At 36.1% G+C, this 23,724-nt stretch overlaps 1 protein-coding gene across 10 annotated transcripts in view; it reads right to left on the bottom strand.

Annotated features, from left to right (window-relative positions):
• Positions 1 to 23,724, bottom strand: part of KHDRBS2 (KH RNA binding domain containing, signal transduction associated 2) — a 349,074-nt gene that overhangs the window by 235,025 nt on the left and 90,325 nt on the right. For all 10 annotated transcript variants that reach the window (XR_013339753.1, XR_013339757.1, XR_013339751.1 and 7 more), the window contains exon 3: positions 5,391 to 5,507. Coding sequence is in view for 3 of the 10 variants with exons in the window: in XM_021525682.2 (XP_021381357.2) it covers positions 5,391 to 5,507 (117 nt within the window). In the remaining 7 variants the exon portion in view is untranslated. The remainder of the gene's footprint in view (positions 1 to 5,390; positions 5,508 to 23,724) is intronic.

Here is a 23,724-nt window from a genome sequence, read left to right as displayed (position 1 = left end):
ATCTCCAACTCTAAGAGCTGAAACTCCTGGTGAAATAGAGAGTTTTGGAATTCAGTTAACAAAATGAATTAAGCATTTATATTTTAGTTTGTAGAGTTATGTGTTGAATTTTAACCTTTTACTTAAGAAACCTCTGCCTTGGTACAAAAGGGCATAGGAAAATGTAAATTTCTGAAGCTTTAGGGATGCAAAGAACCCAAATAAAGAAGCTTCCCTGTCTCCAAGCCTATCAAGACTGACAGACGTGCACAGATAGGCACCGAAGGACCGAAAGCGCATGTGCAGAGAGGAAGAGTTCAAAAGTTCAGTCATGAGGAAGACCAAAATCTTCGGCCTCAGAAGACCCCGAGAGACCCCTGCAGGACCACCACAGCCAACCACGAGTTCCCAGAAGGGCGTGGACCTATTTAGCATGAGAGGCGAGGACAGGCGGGGCCAGGGGTTGAATATGCATGGAAAAGTTGTGCAATGTACTGCATATGGAACACCTTTGGGAATAAAAGTGTGGGTCAGACTGAGGCTCGGGGCACAAGTTTTTGGAGAGATATCTCACTTGTGCCGGGCGCTGGCAATACATACCCACTTCATAACTACCCCAGGTTGTGGAGTCTATTTATTTATTCCGCATATTGCTTCACTGGTAACGCACTGAGCAGAACTATCACTGCCATAAGCCAGAGCAAGAAACCTCACAGGCACAGCTGGAGCAACACCAGCATAAAATCTGGTGCAACAGACCACTAAGTGATTTTTGGTTGGTTTTGTTTGGGGTTTTTTTTAAAGACTTTCTAAAGTCTTTTGTAACTTCTCATTCTTGTTGAGAATGTTGACATTCTCACTTGGAAAAAATATTGCATATGTACCTATACTGCATGACCTTAAACATTTTGACAGGCAGTGATACTCAAAAGGTTTTAAAACTCTGGACACTAAAGACAACACCTTTGATCTTAGCATTGGGAAAGAATATAATACAATGCTTGGACCATAGCATCTTATAGACGAAACCTGCAACTTTTTTTCTTCCCTTCTGGGCTATCTGAGCATTAATTTAATTAACTTTTTTTTTAAAAAAAACAACAAAGTCAAGAGAATCCTATCAGGGAACTAACTTTCCACTATTAGGACACTACACCCATGGTAGATACGACCTAATGAAAAAAAAACATTGTGCTTCCAACCAAAAACCTACTGGGCACTATTCACATTGCATATGGACTTAATCCTGTAATATATTGAAACATTTATTTAAACGTTGCAGGACTGACCTCACAGCACTTAGAATTTGTAGGGAAGAGACCAGTGCACACTGCAAGTATCCCATATTTTCAAAATATTTTTAAGGCACTTATATAACATAGCTGCTAAAAACCAACCTAAAGCCAACATGCTAATAAATGCGTCTCAGTAATTTCAGTGTGTGCTCATTTCAGATCTTTTTAGTTGCAAACAAGCTCCTAATGCTTGGTTTTTCTTATAAAGATAATGAAACAAATTCTGTTTAACAGGACAAGCTGCTGTCCACTGACAGTGGACCTTATTTGGAAACCATTTAACCCACAGATTAAAGAAAGGCGCATAGTTCAACTGCAATTATCGCCTCTTTCCTTAGGAACTAGTTGTAACAAAAACTGAAACTTGAAGAGGCAGCAGTTAAAAGTGCTTTAGTGCTTTAGCTGTTAAAGCACCGAGCACAGAAAAGTAATTTATGTGGTTTTTCAAAGCCGCAGTGCAAGTTTGTTCTCTAATTTTTCATGTTTTATAGGAAGACAACATGAATTTTTAATAACAGAAACTTTTCAATAGCCAGGACAAATTACATAAATAAGTGCAAGTTTAAGTGATGAGAGAAATGGGTAATAAACAGATAGTGTGCAAAATAGGAAATGGTGTTGACAGGATTTCTTTAAGTAAAAAAGTTTTAAATTGGAATGACAATTATACATCAGTATGCAGAAGATCTAATGCAAACACTGTGACTTATGTTCTCCTTCATGCGTGTCTAACAGCTCATGTGCAACTGTAAAAATCAATGGTTTAGCTTTTTTTAATCCAATATATAACCTTGTTATCAGGACATCAATTTCCAAATCCTACTCTATGCAAGTAAAACGCGGTTCAAAAATATGTTTGGAGCAAAGAAAATGCTTTAGTTTAACTGCCCTTTAGTTTAAATAACTGATCAGTCTTCCAAATGTCTTGCAGGTGATGAACAATGAGTTTTCAGGAAAAGATTTGCAGGCTAAAAACTATTTTTCATTTTTTTTAACAAAATAAAAATAACCAAATATCTTTCTTTGTCTAACACTTAATATAGTATTTAAGCAAAATTAAAACATTCTATTATTCTTAGGTTATTCTGCTCTTCCAAAAAGGCTACTTTAGGTCACTTTTAATATAGAAATATTCTTTAAAATAGAAACAAACTACTGATGTGGTTATACCTGAGCATCTCTTCAGTAACTTCTAACACAACTTTCTGTGACATACATTAGTTCTGTGGTGTTTTGTGCACAACTGGAACTGTTCATAAAACATATTGCATTGCCTTTTCAAATGAATATATCCTGTTCCCACACTGTAGGCACAGCAGATACTCAGAAATCTCAAGTCACTCTTAACAAGTATTCACTGTAGCTCTGGAAGGAAACAGCCTAAAGTCTTTAATCTCTGAAATTTACCCATAGGTTTCTTTAAAGAAGATGAGAAAATTCTGAAGAACAGACACACCTCCGTTGATGTAATCCACTTCCCAGACACGGAAACTGGCCCTCTGACCAAAATTACTGACTATAGCCAGAGCAGTTCACTGTTGAGCCAAGAACTTCCCTGTTGTCATTTTGGCACTAAAGAACCTCAAATCAGCAGATCAGTTCTTTTTGAAGATTTAAATATCTAGGGATCTAGGGTATAAACATACTCAGCACTTTTCAGCAGAAATTCTGTTTCTGCTTCTCTGATGCAAGTCAGCATCCAGCTGCACCAGACTGGAGGGGAAAAGCACAGTCCACAGTCTGTCTAAGAACTGCTATGGCTCATGGCATACGACAGACAACTTTAAGGAAATTCTAGTTTCTAGAGAGAAATTACATCCATCTTTCTTGAATACTCCTGCAAAACAAAGATCTATCAGCCAATATACATAAACTGACTTCTTTTATGGTTCAAAAACCCCACAAAAAGCCTCCAGACTTTGGTAATTTGTATTTAAATCAGGAAAAAAGTACTGCATAAATGATACTAGTGCACTTGTTTTTTGACAAGAAAGATGTTTTAACGAGAGAAAGTTGTGTTTTCCTCAGCAATGTAGCAATTCACACCATTATTTATGCTCACAATCAAACATATTTTCTTTACATTTTACCAGTATCTCAACCTAGAATAGCCTCTCTGAAATGCTAATTGTGACTATTACCCATCCCATGATTATTCTCACACTCTTTTGCCAGGAACTGGTAACAGCGATGTACATGGATGAGAAAATTCCTACCTCTCACTGCAATTGCACAGGGATTTTGTTTTCTTTTGAGTCAGTAATGTCTAAATTGGATTAAGATAAATTGCTTATGAGCCTTTCTCTACAGAAATTGCTTTCATGAGTGCTATATTTAATGCCAGTTTACACTAGAACTTCATTTTTTTACACCAGTCTTATATGAATAAGTTTCCACGAAGGTTATACTCAATTTCAAATTATTCTTAAGGACTAAAAGCTTTCTGAAGAGGAAAAGAAAATACCCCAAATTTTGTTGATATACTCATGAGTGAATGTAGTACCTGTCATGATGACAATGTTCATTATGATCAGATGAAAATCAGAAGTCTTAGTCTATCTATTAATGTGTTTAAATATCTTTACACTCCCTTGTCTGAGCAATTGATGCTCTCAGCAATAATAATCTAAGTGCGGGGCTGAGAATGGAGTGACTGGGCATCAGATGTAGTACTGATGCAAATTACTGCTACTTAGCAGGACATACATTCTTTTATCCAGGGAAATATTTATGATTCCAGAAGTTAGACATAAGTAATTACAATATTTTACCTGTCAATACCTGGAAATAAAATCAGTAGTGTATTCAACATTTACTATCTTATAATCATAACTGAAGTGTCACTAAATATCTGACTAAAATGTCATAAAGAAAACTCTGAAAAATTAAAATATAATCTGTGTGCTTGATTTGTCTGGTTTGTGGGTTATTTTTTTTTAATATTGCAATTGCAGAACTCATATTTTCTATGTGATTGCTGATACACATTACCAAGACCAAATAATGCCAACCAAAAAATCCTGATTGGTCTTTCCTTTATTTCAGCATATTATTGCTTTCATAATTCTAGCTACTGAGATTAATGACAGATGTGACAGAAAGGAAAGAATAATAACGCACAATATTACTAGAGGCTATATACAGGTAAAATATAGTGAAATTAGCAATCATTATTTTTGTGTTGACCATAATACTGCTGTTCTCCAGACTCTAAAAGATATTACAATGCAATCAGTACTTGTTCTTTTGGTCAAATATATGTGAAAAGTTCCTTAATGTCCTGATTTTAGCTGGGATAGGATTAATTTTCTTCCTAGTAAATGGTACCCTGTTGTGTTTGGGATTTAGTATGAGAATAATACTGATTACACACTAATGTTTGGGATGTTGTTAACTGGGGCTTACCCCAGGCCAAGGACTTTTGAGTGTCTCATGCTCTGCCAGTCAGGAGCTGCACAAGCAGCCAGGAGGAGCAAAGCCAGGACAGCTGACCCAAACTGGCCAAAGGGATATTCCATACCACAGAGCATCATGTTCAGTATATAAACTTGGTGGGGAACTAGCTGAGGAGGAGTAACACCTCCAAGTAATTACTTGGTGGCATTAACCAGGCTGTGATTCCAAACAGCTTGTTTTTTCTTTATCTATAGTGCATTTTTACACACACTTAAGCAAAATGCCCACTTTGTTATCTTCTCCTAGAACTATACCCCAAATAAATATTCAATATTAAAAACGCCCTGTCTCTAAAGAAACAGAAAACAAAAAACTCATTTATGTACATCAATATTACAGCAATACTGTAATTACAAGCTGTACTTTCACAGGAGAGAGATCTCTCTCAGAACAAATGAACTTTAAACTGGTTTATCTTTTAGGTGAATTATTTCAATAACAGTGATACTATAGCAACTGTGAAGGTCTAAGCAAGGTTGGCAAAGCAAGAAAAAATTATATTTAAGAAAATGATGTAACTTGAAAAAACAAACTAGCCTTGGAGTCAAGAGTCTATTATAGGTCTTTTAACTGAGTCATTAATAAACAGACAATCTAAGTGTAAAACCTAAAACAACATATGTTTCAATGCTAATTGCAACCAGAGTCCAGACACAGTACCTTAGCTTTATCCCTCATGGATCCTTTTCCCAGGATGGACATTTTTGCACCTGTTTCTTCTTGTAACCTCTTTAAAGAGTTTCCTCTTGGTCCAAGCAATTTCCCAACAAAATTGAACTAGAAAGACAATAAGAGAACACCTTTAGACCCACAGGTACTTTTCCAAAAACTTAAAAGATAAACATGATGATCAAACAAGAAAATTTTATTTTCCTTCACAAGAAATACTTCGACCTGGCTTTGAGCCTAATTTACAGAGATACAAGAATGAACAACCAAGATATTCACTCTTCTAGTGTGAAAGACAGGAAAAGCATTCATGGTTTATTTGAACCCTGGGAGGCTCTTCTCTAGGACTAACAGGCCTGTGGCTGCTAGGTTTAGTGAATTGCTAAACAAGATACTTGCCCATGAGATGGTACTGATTAAAATCAGAGAATGCCTAGGTTCTTTCCCAAGTTAATCAGCTTTACTTGCAAGTAATATATCCTGCAAAGTCAGAGCTTTAGATAGATTTTTAGGATTTGATGCTTTGCACATCGAATTGAAAATAAGTGCTGTTTTGTGTATTGGCTTCAAATACCTGTTTTGCAAGCACCAGAACAAATGTCAATCAATAGATCGTGGTAGATATTCAAGGGCATTTTCTCATATGAACACAGCTTTGTCTGACACACTGCCAATATTCCTAAATACTGCACACTTCATGTTACACATACAGCAGTTTATTCTGTATGAAGAGGAGAGATGTCTAAAGGAAAATGAAAAGACGAACAATAAATAAATGAGGTGTTAATATCATGTCAACAAAAAGCAGCAAAAAGGGAGGAGTCTATTAAATAATTTGCTTATTCTGTAATCAACAGTCTCTTTATTATTTTTTATTATTTCCAACATCTTTTAAAAATGCTATGGTATGTGGTCTTCAGAAGCTGACTGGGTATCATCAGAACTTCCTTAAGATGTTTTGGAATTGTGTTCAAGTCTGAACAGACAGTATTTTGGCTTGGCTTCAAATAAGAATAAGCTCCATCAAAACCAAAGGGCTGTCATTGTATCAGCGCTTATTTTGTTTTATTTCAGAGAAAAATAACATGACAATAAGAAATAACAATCAAGAAAATGTTGCTGTCAAAAATATACATAAAAGTTCATAAAGATTTTTTTTTGGCACTACCTTCTATTTTAAAAATGAAAAAATGGGGAAATATTCTTGTTTTCACCTTAACCAGCAATAATGTAACAACACAAATGCATCAGCCATGTTAGTAACACTCAAACTCTGAATCATGCCAGATGCTCCAAATACCAAGCTGGCTTTTAGTCCAGTGTCTTAATTAAAAAAAAAAATTCAACTATCTAAGAAAATAGTATGTAATCACAGGGAAAATAAATATGTATGGTAAAATCTACTGCCACCTAAACCAAAACAATTGATTTCTGCAAGATAATGTGCCCATGGGAGAAGTAGTAAGTGGTAACATTTTCAGACAAATTTACCATGATTTGAAGCTCCAAAACCAGATTTTTCAAGCTTATGTGGTTTTTTTACTTTTTTCCAACTTTACCTGTTGATTTAATATAAGTTATTAACTCTTCAAAATAGGGCAGGATTTTGCATCAATGTTCCAATTGATTGTCCAAAAATCCTATGTCTTCAAACTGTTGCTCTGCCTCTTCCAGGGAAAACTTGGCTTAGAAGTTGTTGGCTTCAAACTGATTATTCAATTTTGTATGAAAATAAACCAAACAATGAGGAGCAAATGGCAAGAATTGAAATTTAATACTAGATAGTAGACTTAATCTATTGATAAAAATAAGATTTCAAAAATCACCCATTTATTACCCATGTATATAAAAGTTTATTAGGGATGGCTGAGCAAACAGCAGAGCTTTTGTTTCTCCGCAGGGACCCCTTTATGAGCAGAAAGGAGGGTGTCACAAGCTACAGAACCAAATCTTTTGTGACACTAACATATCACCAATCAGACAAGAACCATGTCCTGCTGCATCCTTTCAGTGCTCCTTAGTATTAAGTAAAGCTACCCCTCGAAAGGTAAAATAACTGTAACATTATGTAACTTTGGAGGAAACTACGAGAAGGCCAACCAAAGCTTGACTACATTTGTTCTCTGAATGGAATAGAACTATTAAATTACACTCTGTGAAGATTTATGTTGACCATTTATATTTAAGCACTTCATAAACTGTATAATCATTACTTTGACATATTGCTGCAAAGGAGCAGTATGGCCAGCATAGACCATGTTACATGCTAAGTGGATTTTAATCACTTCACAGGAAATAAGTGGCTGGGGATTTTTATTCTATTGATTATGTAGCAGACAGATACATTTCATCCACTGTCTACAAAACACATATCAGGAAGGAAGCAGTTATTTACAACTAAAAAACTTAATTGCTCTTAGTCTGGTTTTGTTTAAAATTGCAGAAAAGCCACAGCACTATATCTGGAATCCTACTGTTATGCTCAGTCTTTCAAGTATGTCTGAAGCCACTGGGTATCCTCAGCACAATCTATAATCTCAAAACTCCCCAAGGTCTGAAAGTACTGTTAGAGTAACTTTGACTCAGTAACTTGTGAAAAATTATATACTTTACGTTCACATATAGCTAAAAGCACCACACAGGAAAGAGGATGTTTCAGTGAACAGCCCAAAATGTAGGGAATCTGAAACACAACTTTGTTTCTTTTTCTTTCTTTCTTTTTTTTTTTTTTTTTTTTTTAACTGAAGATATAGTGGGCAGAACTGATTTTAATACTGGAAAGTTCAGGCTTCAGTTACAGCGACACACACGCAACCTGAGCACAGAGACAGTGAAGGAAAATGTGGAAACTGCGGCAGCTGGACTGCATATAATGGTGAGCCTTGCCCACAAACACATTCCTGGCACAGCAGCTGTAACTGCAGATCTTATTCTGCAATCTCAGTTCCAATCCAATTCTGCCATGTGTACAAATTTTCTCCAAATAATAGTAGCTCTAAGTCTCTGGGATAATATCTGGTCATATGAGGAGAAGATAGCTAAGAAATGCTGACATATAGAGGAGAGAGTATTAAAAGAAGGCTTTCACTGCTAGGGAGCAAAAAAACTTCCATCTCAAAAATATTGTTGTGTTTCTAGATGTTCTTATAGGAGGCTTAACTTTTCAATCATGTTTACGAACATGATGAACAAGCTAGGCTTTCTAGCTTGCAGAAACCCTTCCTGGTTTATGGCAGAGATTTTGTACATTATTTTCTCAGATTTTTTTTATCATTTCTCAGGGGGAGATGATTCATGTCTTCATGGGAAAATGATCAGGTGAAAGCAGGGGATGCTTTACTTATAATCAAATGCATGATGTTTCGTGTATCAACAGCTGTGGAATAAACCTTTTCCTCTACAAAATAAAGCCTGACAGAGAATACAGCTCAATAGATCTTTCCTTTGTCTACAGCCAGTATCTCCAAAATCTTCCCCTACCAATATATACACACAGTTTCAGCAGATTTATCTGCATCCTGATTACTCTCACACTTCACACAAGCAATCAGACAGTCAGGTGCCCAAAGACAAAGGTCTGGCTCCCCAGTTTTCATCAAAAGTTTTTGTTCAAACTACCTCAGGACAACATACCACAGGTATAGCAAATCTAAGGGATAGTTTACAGCATCAGCATTCAAGCCTGAAGCTAAGTACAATGACTGGTAGAAAATGCATCCTTACATTTAGAAGAATATTTGTTTCCCTGATTGATGCAGTCCAAATACATTTCTACTAGAACTATAATACTTCTTACTTTATAAAATCTTATTTAATAGGGTTTTACAACCAGAATCAAGGAATATGTTTACCATTCAAAAAACACATTTGTGTCAGTGACTGTTTCTATTTTATACATCGATCAGTGTTCATAGCAGTAACAAAAGCTAGATAAATAACAAATAGGATAAGACAAATGTTTCCAGCTGTAAGATAATGCAGAACAATGCCCTGATTTGGGAGAAGAAATTAATTTCTTCCAGAAGCAGCAGAACAGAAATAGACCTGGCTTGACAACATGAAACAGGTTTATTATTTATCAGCGTTTTGTTCACCATTTTGTTCACCAATTCCTTTGTGGAGAGACAAAGTGTCATTCCATTTTCAGAGCTACTTATCCTCACAAAATCCTGTCCTTATTCATGGAGAGAAAAATGGAGGTAAGAGTGGGGAAGAATCTTTCTAAATTCAGTCCTTTTCTAAATAAAAGTAGAGAAGACAGTCACGCCTGGATAAAACCTTGCTGTTTGAGACCTGCCTATAATTAAGGTCCTATTCTAGGACTTCTGAAAGCTTATTTAGTTTAGAACAGCATTTATTTTAAAAATGTCTCATGTTTTGATATGCACAAGGGACTTCATGTTAAGGCAGTACGGGACTATTATGAAGGCAAATTTTATTTTTCTCAACATTTTGTAAGCATTGTATTACAATGCCTGTAATAACATGCTTTAACTTTTGGTCATTCCTGAATTGTTCAGGCATTTGGGCTGAGCATTGTAGGTCTTACGCTATTGGAACTATCCTGTTGTGGGAAATGGAAAGATAGAAACTTCTACAAACACAGGAAGGTTTGATTTGCAGCCTTGGAAGAAGCTTGGATTAATGTAAAAATAAAATACACAGACATTAGGCAGAAAAATTATAAACTATATTTCTATAGTTGTAACTAAGAATATGCCTTAAGTAAGTGAGAAACTGTATTGAGAAGATGGTGAAGGGTTTATAATGTGGGGGTTTAATTGTATAGAGTAAGCTAAGAGTTCAGATGTTATAATAGAAGCATATGTGTATATGAGAGATAGTAGCCCACTGGATAAACGTATCTGCAGTACAGTACAATTAAGTAAAGGTGATAGGTTAGAATAGCAAGATAAACTTTGTGGCAACTGTCCACTGGATTAAAAAGTTATACATTACCTTGCAATGAAGAACTTGTGACCATTTTGAGCTCTGACTGACTGCTTGCTCTCTTAAACCTCACAGCCTCTGAGACTGATCTTCATCTGAGCAACAAATCATTTTTAGCCTGACTGTGGTCCCATCCCTTCATTAAAAGCAGTGATAATAATTATTCTATTCTATTCTATTCTATTCTATTCTATTCTATTCTATTCTATTCTATTCTATTCTATTCCATTCCATTCCATTCCATTCCATTCCATTCCATTCCATTCCATTCCATTCCAATTCCATTCCCCAGCAGATTCTGCAGAGCCCAGGTTTGTCTCCCTCTATATGTAGCTGCTTATCCCATTCAATATCTAGTACTTCTTGGCTTTAACAAAATGAATTCAGTCTTCCAGATAAACAAGCAACATTTTTTTTTTTACTACAGCTATGTGATGTGATGCTTGCTGTCTCTTGGAGAAGAGCTTCCAAGACACCTGTTTGGTAGGACTGAACTTTGCAGGGCTCTATCTTAGCAGGGCATGTCAGGAGACAGCAAAAACCAGAAGCAGAAAATGAATCTACCCTGGAGATCTACTCCAAAGAACATCTGCTACTGCTTTCTTATAGTCTTTTATCACAGAAATGTCCCTGCAGCAGTACCAGACCAAAGGAGAAACAGAGAAAGCTGCCCTTTCCTACAAAGCTCACTGAGTTTCATCTCTCTGTTAGGCCTTGAACAATAACTCAATGCCAGGCTGTGCACAGAAAAAAATTAAATGTTCAAAGGCAAAATACAGCTTCTTGAAAACTCCAGGCCAAATTAATTTCAGATTTCAATCAGTGGAATTGCTTCAAGAATAAATTAAATCTGATTAACAAAGTTAGAATTATTAAAGTTACTGTGATTAGATGGTTTACCTAAGAAATAAATGTTTTTTTATTACACCTTTTTTACCTTGAGAAGTGCTGGGAACTTGTATTTACAGTGTGCTAGAAAAAGATGCTGCAATACTTTTCTGGATATTTACTAGCTTATTGCAAGCATCTAAATCCACAGTGAAAATATATTTTTGGCATAACTCCATGAAACAGATGGTCAGCAACTCCAGACAAAAATCTTGCATATAAAAGTCTACAATGAGATAGGAAAAATATCCCCCTCACTTTTCGCTTTTAGCAGTTTTCTGTCAGAGTTCTGGTAACAAGTAGTGGCATTCAAACAAAGCAATTTAAATTAGCCTTAAAATGAAAATAAATTTTCTGATTAAAAAAAAAAAATGTGTCTGATATACCCTTATTTAGTTAAACTTTCTTAAGTCAGGAAAATTTGAATGTCTCCTTCTCTAGTATATGCATGAGCAGTGTCATTTATTAAAATCTGCTAATCTGTAAAACACCCAAGCATATTATTTTATGTGGTTCTGTTTTTAAATCTAAGGCAAGGTAATTGACGAAAAGCCAAGGAACAAGTTAAAGTTGTGCCTCTATATTAAATCTTCAATTAACAAGTTGTTAATTGCAAAGGTTTTATTATTTAGTCGCAGAAGTATCCAGAGAGACTCATTGTACCAGGCACTGCACAACCATGCAGGAAGACATGATCTTGACCCTACAGAGCTATCAAGTATGTTTAAAAAACCCAAAACAGACCTTACTGAATGTATGTAGCAACTATTGCTTATTTGGATTGTGCGGAAGTGACTGCTGAAACCACTGCCATTAAAATCATCAGCCTCAGATACCAAAGAGGGCATAACTACTCAAACTAAGTGCAGCAGCACCAGCTCCTGCTGGCCAGAGACTGCTTTTTGCAACTCAGAAATGAGACAGAGGATCCCAATGTTAAAGGCAAGGCTGGATGGGGTTCTCAGCAACCTGGTCTAGTGGAAGATGCCCCTGCCCACAGCCAGGGTGACTGGAATCAGTGGATCTTTAAGGTCCCTTCAACTCAATTTTACGATTCTATGTCACATTTTATCTTTGGCTTTTGTCTTTCTCCTGCAGCCTGGATTATTGCACTGCTCTTCCCTGTTTGTCCAGCCCAGCTGGGTCATTGGTGAAGGCCAAGGACTAACAGGAGTGGCTCTCAGGAATATTGAGCCTGTGCTAGGGAGGGGTTAGAGATATCAGCAAACTGGTCACAAGACAGAGATCTAAAGGGTAGGGAAGTTCTTAGGGAAGGCTCACTGCTCCCTACTGGGAAACTATGCAAGAACAGCAGTATTTTTAAAAACTGCAGAGTATGCTGAGCTAAACATGACTTTCCCTTGTACTGGATTTGTATTTTATTGAATGAAGGGCAAGAGGATTCTTTAGGACATAAAGCCACCTGGCTTTTAACATTCATTCTAGCCAAGCTTGAAGTAGTCAAATTTTACCATTTCCGGGAAAATAAAATACAAAGTAAGTAATAAGGAATACCTGGAACTATGTGTCTAAGACTGGTTCATTTGGAAGACATTATCTAAAATGGTATTTATACAAATGCCAACAATTTAGGCTGCAGAAGTGCACCACTGAGCTTTTTCCAAAGTGCACAAAGAAGTTTATAATGAACATACTTACAGGTATGGAAATAGGTACTAAGACTACAACTCTAAAAAGCACAATCAACATTTGCCTAATTGGGCTTATTACTCCCAGAGATACACAATTTACTGGTCACAGTAATAAACACCATCTGCTCTTTGCTAACTGGCAGCAACCTAACAACTTTTTTTCCTAACGTGAAGAGTTTGTAATTTAAAAGCAATATCTAAAGAAGTAGTAGTGGGACAGTGGGACTTTCATGCACATCATCTCACCCTTACTGAACTGTATGTAATTTCATATTATGTGAAAGATTTATCTTTGCCAGATGATACATTTCCCAAGACAAGCTCTAAGTCAACAAGAAACAGGGTAAGTTAGGGTTGAATACCCAACCATAAAAATAATGTGTCTTTCCCATGTATGTTAGTAGACTACTCAAATGTAGCTTCAAAGACAAATTTCTGATCAGTAAAGGAAATATAAGAACAGTTAATTTAGACCCAGTGCGTTAATGGACTGATTTAACATACATGCATATAGTATCTAATTTTGTAGACACCATTGTATTAAATCACAAATGGTTTATGTTAATATAATTAAAAACTCTGCTAGTCAACTTGATTTTGCCTTTTGCTATTAAAGTAATTATATTTAAAGCAGTATTTAAGTATCAATTTACATATTCTGAGCACTATGCAAACAATTTTATTGTCAAGTCATGTCCATAATCAAAGCAAAGCATTACTTTACAGTGACTGACATATGCAAACCACATAGCTCTATGGAAATTAAACAAGCCTTTGAAAGCACTCCAAAATATTTTATGAAACTCTGGTTCCTTCACCTTCCCCTACTGCATTTTCTACACTTTTTTTTCTTTGTTACTAAGGGCAAATTCAAGAAGATAATTTCTTTTCTTCCTTCCATCTCATTATCTTCTACTATACTTAGAGAAAAAAACCAAGTATCCTTCAGGATTTTTTAATTAAGTTTTGGCTGATCTGAGATGGTAATGCAAAGGAATATCTGAAGAGGAGCAAAGCATTCCAAAATAACATTGACAAGGAGGAAGCAGTTAACACACTTAATTCAAGGACTCAAACTGCTGCTGAATTCTGTTCCCAAAGAGCTCAGGTAAGACAACTGCCTGATTTCAACTATAATTCAGGTGAAAATGATACAAATTTAAGAGAACAGATATTGTGCTCTATTTGTCCATTCAGTCAGATGTGAGAGCAGAGAATACAAACAGGGAAAATGCAGGATAAATACCATTAAGTAAATTGCCATTGTTCATGAGCTGATTCTCAAAAGACATCTCCTGTAGCAATCCATTCGAAGAGCAAACTTCACACTAACTGAATAGACTCTTTCTTAATTTTTTTTTTTCTCACAGTGATGAGCTTATGGAAAGAAAATAGCCAGCACTAACTCCATTATCTGGCAGATAGCTTTCCATTGGTTTATATAGGTAACATACTGGGCTAGCAAGGAGCATGTCCATTCTCCATTTTAACATGCAGACCAGGGGACCTGCAGAGCCTCCTGCTCCACAGTATACAGGGCTAATTGCAATAGTAGAAATCAATGGAGGTGATACCTTATTTTACATTTTATTTAACTCTGCTGATTGCAACCCCAAATTTAAAATATATAGAGAGTAATTCCTCTGTAGTTTGATAGCAATGCAACAGATTTGCTAACTGTAAAGAATCAATCACTGTGATAAATAAGGATACAACAAAAAATACTTTCCCGTTTTTTACATTGGAGAGGGTCCAGAGGAGGCCATGAAAAAGATCAGGGAGCGGGAGCACCTCTCCTGTGAAGAGAGGCTTAGAGAGCTGGGGTTGTTCAGCCTAGAGAAGAGAGGGCCCTGGGGAGACCTCAGAGCAGCATTCCAGCTTCCGAAGGGACCCTACAAGAGATGGAGAGGGACTGTTTACACGGGCACAGAGGGACAGGACAAGGTGGAATGGCCTCAAACTGAAAGAGGGTAGATTAAGATCAGATATAAGGAAGACATTCTTCATTGTGAGAGTGGTGAGGCAGTAGAACAGGTTGCCCAGAGAAGCTGTGGATGCCCCATTTCCGGCAGTGTTCGAGGCCAGGCTGGATGGGGACCTGAACAATCTAATAAAGTGTAATGTGTCCCTGCCTGGCAGGTGGGTTGGAACTTTAAAGTCCTTTCCAAGCCAAACCATTCTATGATCCAATGATTCTATGATTTGTAAATGTTCATAATTTGCCAAGTTGAAAGCTCATAGCACTCACTATTTGCAATTCAGAATATCTATTAATTCTCTTTAAAAACCAGAAATCACAGAGTTTTATAGCATTTGAGCATCAAAAGAATCCAAAAAACTGAGACTAGTTTATATAACACTCTGTTGATGGTATTCCCTTGCAAGCAACATAACTGTGCTTCAAACTTCATTAATGTAACACAGAAAAAAGTACTTGCAGGACAACACCTTTAAAGACCAAGACATACAGTATTTGACAAATGAGATGGCAAGCATGAGCTGGAGGGCCTGAGTGGCTTTGAATAATGCAGGCTGTAATACCCAACAGTCTTGCCACTGCCATACAAAAAACTCCCGGGTGAACAAAACTGTAGTTTGGATGCCCCTACCTGATAAAATATTAAATGATCTGCTATTTTTTTCACTTATACCTTTTTCTTAATTCTTGCACCCCAGGCTAAGATCTGATTTACACTTAAAAGAATATTTTAGAAGTAATATTGAATTCTCTTCTAACATAAGATTTAGAAATGTCTCAGGTATATTTAATAACCATCTGATTTTAACTTAATATTTATTCCATCATAATTACCTTGCTTTAGCACATCTACAACCTTCAAGGATGAATGTGTTTGTAAAATTCATATAAAGAAGAGACACCAATATGAAGGCAGTGAATATTTTTGATTCACCTTGTCAAGACAACATGTTCCTAGCTCCAGCTGGTCAAGGGAGCTGGGAGTGCTCTCCTGGAAGGGTTAAAGTGACACAGTTAGCCATACCCAAATAATAGATTTGGTATCTACGAAGATGATTCAGGCTTTGAAACTCACTTTCACAGTGGCACCTGACCAAGTTGTGTGACTGGTGTCTATGTGCTTAATTTCAAGCACATCAGTCTCATTTCCACACCCTTCTCTGCCTGGAGCTGCTATTCATCTCCAATTCAACTGCCTCATTCATTCAGTAACTGTGAACTTTGGGATCTCACACACATTTATATTTACAAAAAGTCATAAATTCCAGGTCTGGAGCTCAGTGTCTATGTCTTTCAATGAACAGAAGAACAAATTCTAGTTCTCTTGGGAACCTACATCTTCCAGTACTCTTTCATATTCCTCCAGGAAATCACTGCATTCCAGTGTTACAAATGTGGAAATGTTTTCATTTGCAACCCCCCAGCATTTATACTCTCTTTTGTGTCTGCAAATGCAATAGCTATTGCAATGAACTAAAACAGCGACAGCAAATATGTGACAAACTCATGTGAAACAATAAGGAAAATTAAATTCCAATAGACACTGAGAAGAAATATAAGTGCAAGTTTACGTGGAACATTATATTCTATGTAAATCTTAAAAGTGCTTTGAATTTTTTTTATTTGATAAGGACCATATCTATCAAACATTTAGATTATAGCAAAGTAGAGGAAGCAAACTGATATATTCTTAAAGGTAAAAACTAAAGATTTGTTCTACGTGTAATTTACTGGCAATGTCTTACCACTGCAAATTTATTTACAAAACAATTTTATTCCTCTTAAAACTGAATACACCTGTAAATAATATTGCACCAAAATAAGACCAAACCAGTGCACTTCAACCTACAGCAACAATGAAATCAATGGAAAACTATTCACTCATGTAATCTTCTCCACTTAAAACAATATATAATGATGCTGACAACTGAGCAAAAACATCCTCCCATTGATAGCACTTTCTTCAAAATCACAAAGTGGTATATATACTTACATCACTAGATTAATATGAGAAACTGCTTATAAGAAGAGTACTTATTTTAAAATCAGTGCATAACATCAAATTTCATGTTAAGCATTTAAGTTCACTGAGATTTGCCTCAGATGACAATTTTCATCCTTGCCATGTCTTCTTTTATGGAATATGGCATTCAGATTTTTTTTGTAATTACAACAGAAAACGGTTATTTCTGAGTCTATTGTAGTAGTGTAATTTCCAGACTAAGGTTTGTCAAATGCTTGTAGATGCAGAGTATGGCCATTACATGCTTGGTTATTCTTAGGCTTGTACATCACCCACATAGAATAATGAAAGCATCTGGCTCATTAATCTTTAGAAAATACATAAGATATTAAGTCCACACTTGCAAATAAACATGGATGCCCAAATCCTAGAGGGGCTTTCAGTTGATGAATTCCAGTGTCACAGCAGTGAAGCCTGGTGAGCCTAGAACTTCACTATTCTCTCAGAAATATCACAGAGTATTTGTAAGCAGGACGAGGACAGAGGCCTGAACCGGTGGCTCTGAGGCAGCGCACCCGGCAGACCCCACGTCCGGGCAGACTCCACAGACACACCAGCGGCAGCAGTCTGCAGTCCTTACATGGAAAAAAGAAACAGCCAAGGGATGCAGGACAGAACTTCCGGAGATGAAATGCAGGTCATTTCATCATTTCAGCTGCGACCTGCATGGCAGCAGCCTTTGCCACCTCCTCATTATGGCACGTGCAGACTCAGAGAGAAGGGGATGCTCTGAGGCAAAGCTACAGTCACGGGCTGAAACAGAGGTGTCAGGAGGAAGAACTGAGAGACATCTGGAACTGAGGAAAGGAAGAGTCTGTACAAAAAAGAAAAAAACTTCCTTTGAAGTACAAGGGATCTAGCTGTGGATATGTGCAGGGTATGGAATTATATTTAACTCAGTTATTAAATTCAAGAAAAAAAGATATTTTTAAAATCCAACATTGTAATCAAATAAGGAAAACAAAAACGACCATAAACTATCAGCCTAAAAAAAAAAAACCAAGTACAGTTTACACAAAGCAAGTAAAAGAAAACTTTGAGGAATAACATAAAGAAGTATAAAAAAAATAAAATAAAATACTATTCAGAGATTTGGAAGCCAGACAGAGAGCTGGTAGGGCTAACAGATGTTCAGGCTATAAAAGGAGGATTCAAAAAAGATGAGGTCAGAACACAAAAATAAAATACTTTTTCTCCATCTGGGTTCATAATGGAGGAAACTGTGACAGGTGGTTGGGAGGAAGATAGTGCAAAAAAATTTAATTGGAAATTCTTAGAAAATTATTACAAATCAGAATAAACAATGCATTTAGTGAACAATAAAATAAATACATTAGATAGGTAAAGAGCTGAGAGATGACTACTTTAAAGGGAAATTCTCAGGCAACTATGAGTGTTCTTTAAAGAACAAACTAACCTGAACAAGAAATAACCAGATACCTGATTTCCAAAAGACCAGGATAACATGGTATTAGAAGGAAGGGCCTCTCATGGAAACAGAAAATGTGTTTAAACACTGGTGAAAATTTGTAGTAAGTTGTCACTATTCACACTGGAAGGAAGTAATTAGTCGAGTCTTTCCAGAGAGATCAATGAACAGGGAGAAAACTGATGTTATTGCTGATGCTAGGCTAAGTCAAGGTTCTGAAGGGTGAACTTGCTGTAAAAAACTACATCTTATGACACTTGCTGATAAAATTACAGCTGAAATACCATGTAAATAAATGTAAAAACATTAAAACGCACTCCATCTTTACAAACAATATGATTTGCTGATTCTAAGTCCTTGGAAATTGTATCAGGAAAAATAACAGCTCAGGGGAAAACAGAAGACACTTGCAAGCAACAGACTCAGAACTAGCACAAGAAAGCTTTCTCCACAGGAATCCTCCTAATTTGAGATTTAAGGATTGACCAGAAGATTCACCAGAAGAAACTACCCTGAGCTCAGGTCAGCCTTGGCAAGTTGGGGTATTATTCTGGAGATGTATCTCTGCATACTTGTCTCTATTCTATTTTGGCTTTGGTCACAGTTTCCAGTGTTGGTCACTGCTGGAAGAGCTAAATGATGGCATTAGTCATGCAGGAATTGGATTGTAATGTCATTTGCAATATTTTGCAGGAGTTTGAAATAGTCAGAGATAGTGAAGTAAGCATTACCATCTTTTTATAGATCACATGCTACATTCACTCAGTGTGCTGTCATCAAAATACTATGCAAAAAGTATTAGAAAAAAAACAAAATAGAACATGTCAGAATTTGACTCATACTGTATTATACTACAAAATTAATTATATTTTATGCAAAATTTTATTTTGAAATATAATATTAAACTCTAAAACTTTAGGCATATATAATTCTTGTATTTTAGTTTGAACATAACTGACTGAAATTTATTTAAAATATTTTTGAAGTACACTTTGATCCAAATATAAAGCTCTAAAGATGCAGTTTTGGCAGTGCTCTGGAGTCATATCTAGAGATTCTGTTCAGATGCATGGACAGCAATTTATAACAGTGATGGCAATTAAATAAAGTATACTCTTAATTTAAATAAATTATCATCCCTGAAAAATTAACTACAATCCATCTATGGCAACATGTTTTCTTTTGCTGTTCAGGAACAGATATCAATGTGAGGTTTTTATTTCATCCAGATAGAATATGACGAATAAATAAATTCCTTGAGTTTCTCCATACTGCAACATATAAAAATAGGCTGAAGGCCTAATCGTACTCCTCTATTTCTGCAGGAATTTTCATATTTTTAGGACTAAGAACTGGATGCAATGTAAGTAATAAGGATATTGCAGAGTTACTGCTCAACACTCTGTTTCTCATGCAACTAACACTAGGTCTGCTTCAGATGGAAAATCACAAGCAGATTGAAGAATGGGGTTTTCTCTGGTTTTTCCTACTGATTTACTAAAACTACAGTGATTAATTATCTGATGTATACTTTATAAGAATTAATCTAAAAAAGGTTATTATTCATCTCTTGCAATCTTGATTTTAAAAGAGAGCACTTTATAGCGTTTTAGCGTAGATGCAGACTTAGTGGCTAATTTGAAAGTTGTATAATTGTGAAATAGCCTTTTCAAGTGACATTAATTAAAATTCCTCTTTTACTTTGTCACTGAAAAGCATCAAATTTATTTACAATATGACAGAATTCACCAGGACAGACAGAATAGCTGCAAATGTGTTTGTTCTAAGATGTAGAGATCAAGGTTCATCTGTAAAATATATTTTCTAAAAATATTTATTCTATCTTTATAGAGTTTTGAAGAACTTATTGGCCATAGGCAGGAGGTAGTTGGCAAAGTCCTGAATAATTATTTTTGAATAGGTGGTTATAAAGTGATGAAGAACTATCTATTATTAACATTAAAGCAAACAAAGTGGTTTGCATAGAATCAGAAGAGACAGAAGATAAGAAATCAGTCAAAAAGAAAATGAGTCAGAGATGTTTACAACACAGGATTTATGGAAAGTCTTCAGAAAACATGGCAAAATATTCATTTACTATCACAATTACTGTTAAATTACACAATCTGAGTCTACTGCATACTTTGGGAAAAAATGTATGTCATTACATAAAATTAATGAAACATTCAGTGTACTCAGTTTCTCCTAATTTTCATATAAATGGTCTCAAAGTGCTCTCGTACCACTAATGACAACTTTCACAACTAATCAATATTTTTTGTTTTATAATAAAAGAGGTTTTTAAATATCATTGTCAGTAGAATACGTATACAAACAAGTCCTTGTATCTTAAATTAACTCCATCAAAGATTCTTTACTGTAACCTCTAATTTTTTTATAAGCAGAGTGCAGTCCCCAATGACCTGAAAACTAGAAGTAATCAATGTGCCAATGTCTCCAAGCAAAATTTAGTACAGCACCTCTGAAAACAAATCAAGCTCTAAGCAGAAACAGTAATTTGTAAGGAACTATAAATATCTTCTCATTCTATACAAAATGGTTCCTATAACTGAGATTTCCTGTGCTACTGGAAAATACAAGTCAGAAAAAGATTAAAAAGATATTTGGCATATTTTCCCTTTCAAGTGGTTTTTTTTTTCTTAGCTCCTTGTCTTAGACTGTATCACTAACAGCTCCAATACATTCCGTTAATTACTATGAATCCTTACTTGTTTAAAGTGACTGTACACATCTAATCAGATCAGTTTCCTTTCAGGTGACAAGGTATTTTTCAATCTCATTATCTCGTTTGAAAAAAAAAAGCCCACTATCTATTTTAAGTATTAAGCTAGAATACTATTTGGGACAAACTTCAGAAATAAAAACTTTGCTCTAGCCTTGCCAAACAATTTATTTCTGTTTAAATCCATTTATTGTGTTTTGGAACAGTCAAAATTACCTCATATAGATATATAAAAAGAAGTTATAAATTGCCAGGACTTTGTGAAATATATTACACTGGGGAGTGAAATAGTGTATGAACCATAAACCACAGAATTAACAACTTTAAGGTGACTAAAATATACATTATACATATGCAACACAGGACTGTTCTCCAGGTTTCAAATATTCATGTTGATGCATTACAGCTCATTTAATTACAAATAATTACAATGCAATGACTATGCTGTCATTTGGATTATGTGCCTGCACAGATTTGAAAAACCCATTTCCATTTCTCCACTCTGGCACAAGTGGGCAGAGGAATTGCTCTTGGTTCCATGGTCAAGCAGCTCTTGCTTCTGCTTGGACTGTGGAAATTATTAAACCACCAAGCAGAGGGGGTTGCACAGGCTGCGTATCTGCACGAACACAGCACCAGGAGACGAATGCAGCGCTATAGCTGGACATTGGTTACACCAGCATCCTTACAACTGTTCAGGCAAGGCCTCGGGCCAGTCCATGAGCCCTCTCCAACAGCCTCCAAGCAGTCCTCGGGAATCAACTGGAGTGATTTCCAAGATGCATTTTTAATGAAGTCATCTTATTACAGAGATAGGACATGCAATGCTAAGACGTGGCTAGCCCATACCAGCAGGCTGCAGGGCCGGAAAGCACTGGCACTGCTGGACTTGCCACGTCGCCTTTGGTTACAGCTCAAATCCAACAGCAAAATATTTATTGTCTCTGCTGTCCTAAAGTTTCAACTTGATTAGATTAAGGTTGTAAGACTCTGAAAACCCTGTGACATGTTTGCATGAAAACAGAATTTTCTACAGAGTCGTTCAATATTTCAGGCATTACACGTAGGTAATAATAAGTTAAATCTCCTTTCTCTGTAACACTGACACAAGACTATTGATTACTACTATAATGCTAAAAAGGAGACAGCATGAATATCTTAGCCTAAATACTTTTTGAAAACTCTAAACAAACATAATTGAAGTGTTTTGATGGAAGAAGAACAAAATAGGACCTTCCCCTTTCTACTCAGCTAAGCCAAACACCATGTTACTGGTAACTGCAGACTGGAAAAGCAATTTGGAGTGCATCACCAAACCTAAGGAGTTTTGCACACCCTATTTTACAAATACTTGGTAATGAAGTACACTGTCTTATTAAAACCAAGGATTATGTGAAATGGAAAATATGCAGTTCAGTACAAAATATAATTAGAGGCAAAACCCAAGAATTCTATAGGTCAAAAGAATGTTAATTAATGTATCTTGGGGGAAAAAATGAAGAAATATTTCACAATGTCGCAATGATGTTTATTTAACTTCTTATAAATATCAGAATCAACCTGCTAGAATTATTCAGACTATTTGGGAAAACTGTGTCGAAGTATATTTTGTTATTTTGTCTTCCTGTATGAGCTGGGTACAGTCCTCTCAACATACTAATAAAGAAACTTAGAAGCCATGGGATGGAAAATTAAGTTTCTCTCCAGGGACTATACCCAGGACACGACTGCAGGACAAAGATAATGTTAAGATTTGGGACTACCCTATGCCAATATTAAGCCTCTCACTAGAGAGTTTGTGTTCTCCAAATCACTTAGACAAGGAAAAGAGCTTTACTTTGGTCTGAACTTCCAAGGGAACACAGAGAAATTTAGGCTGCATCAGATTACCTGTGAGAAATGCTATGAATCCACATTAGGCAATCATGGAAAGGCACAAATGGCACAGGGAAGTACCACAGAAACAGCAGAGCAAACTGGCAGCAGGCTGCAGGTGTAAGGCTGAGCCCAGCACCCATAAAGGGGCTGTATCTAGTGCAGTCTGACACAGATATCAGCCAGCACTGCACACAGTGCTACTCAAATATCCACCTGAGACAGCCATTCTGGGAACACCTCACAGCTCAGGATCCTGTGCTGCATCACATCTTCTCTGTTTTTAAAAAGGCAAAGAAAATCCAGCATATACAACTGCTAGATGTGCCATGGAAGAAGGTGCTAGTTAGAAGACTGAGGTTTTGTTTACAGTGTTATTAAAAATGTATTTTAAAAAAAATATATAATGTAGAGTGGTTTAATTGCATTTAGTTAGTGTTTGGACATATTTACTCAGAAATTATGTGGTCCTAATTTGAATTAACTTCTGAACCAAATAAATTTAGAACTATTTGGGACACCAAAAATGCATTGCACGGAATTGTCCTAAGAATCCCTAAGCAAACATGCTCCATTAATGCCAAGTGTAGAAATGTAAATCTTTTGCCTTTTTTTCCTTTTAAACACAGGGACATTGAACACCTTATAAACCCTTACTGACACTGAAATCTAGGCTGTCTATGGAGCAGAAGTGATTATTCTGCAGTACTGAGTGACAAATTAACTGTTATTTCAAAGACAAAATATCACCTTTCTACCAGAGCTAAATGGGAAATTTTTCAGCCAG

Source organism: Lonchura striata, chromosome 3 (assembly GCF_046129695.1).
Source record: "Lonchura striata isolate bLonStr1 chromosome 3, bLonStr1.mat, whole genome shotgun sequence".
Classification (NCBI taxonomy): domain Eukaryota; kingdom Metazoa; phylum Chordata; class Aves; order Passeriformes; family Estrildidae; genus Lonchura; species Lonchura striata.
Note: the sequence above shows the minus strand (reverse complement) of the source record. Positions and strands in the feature narration are given on the sequence as shown.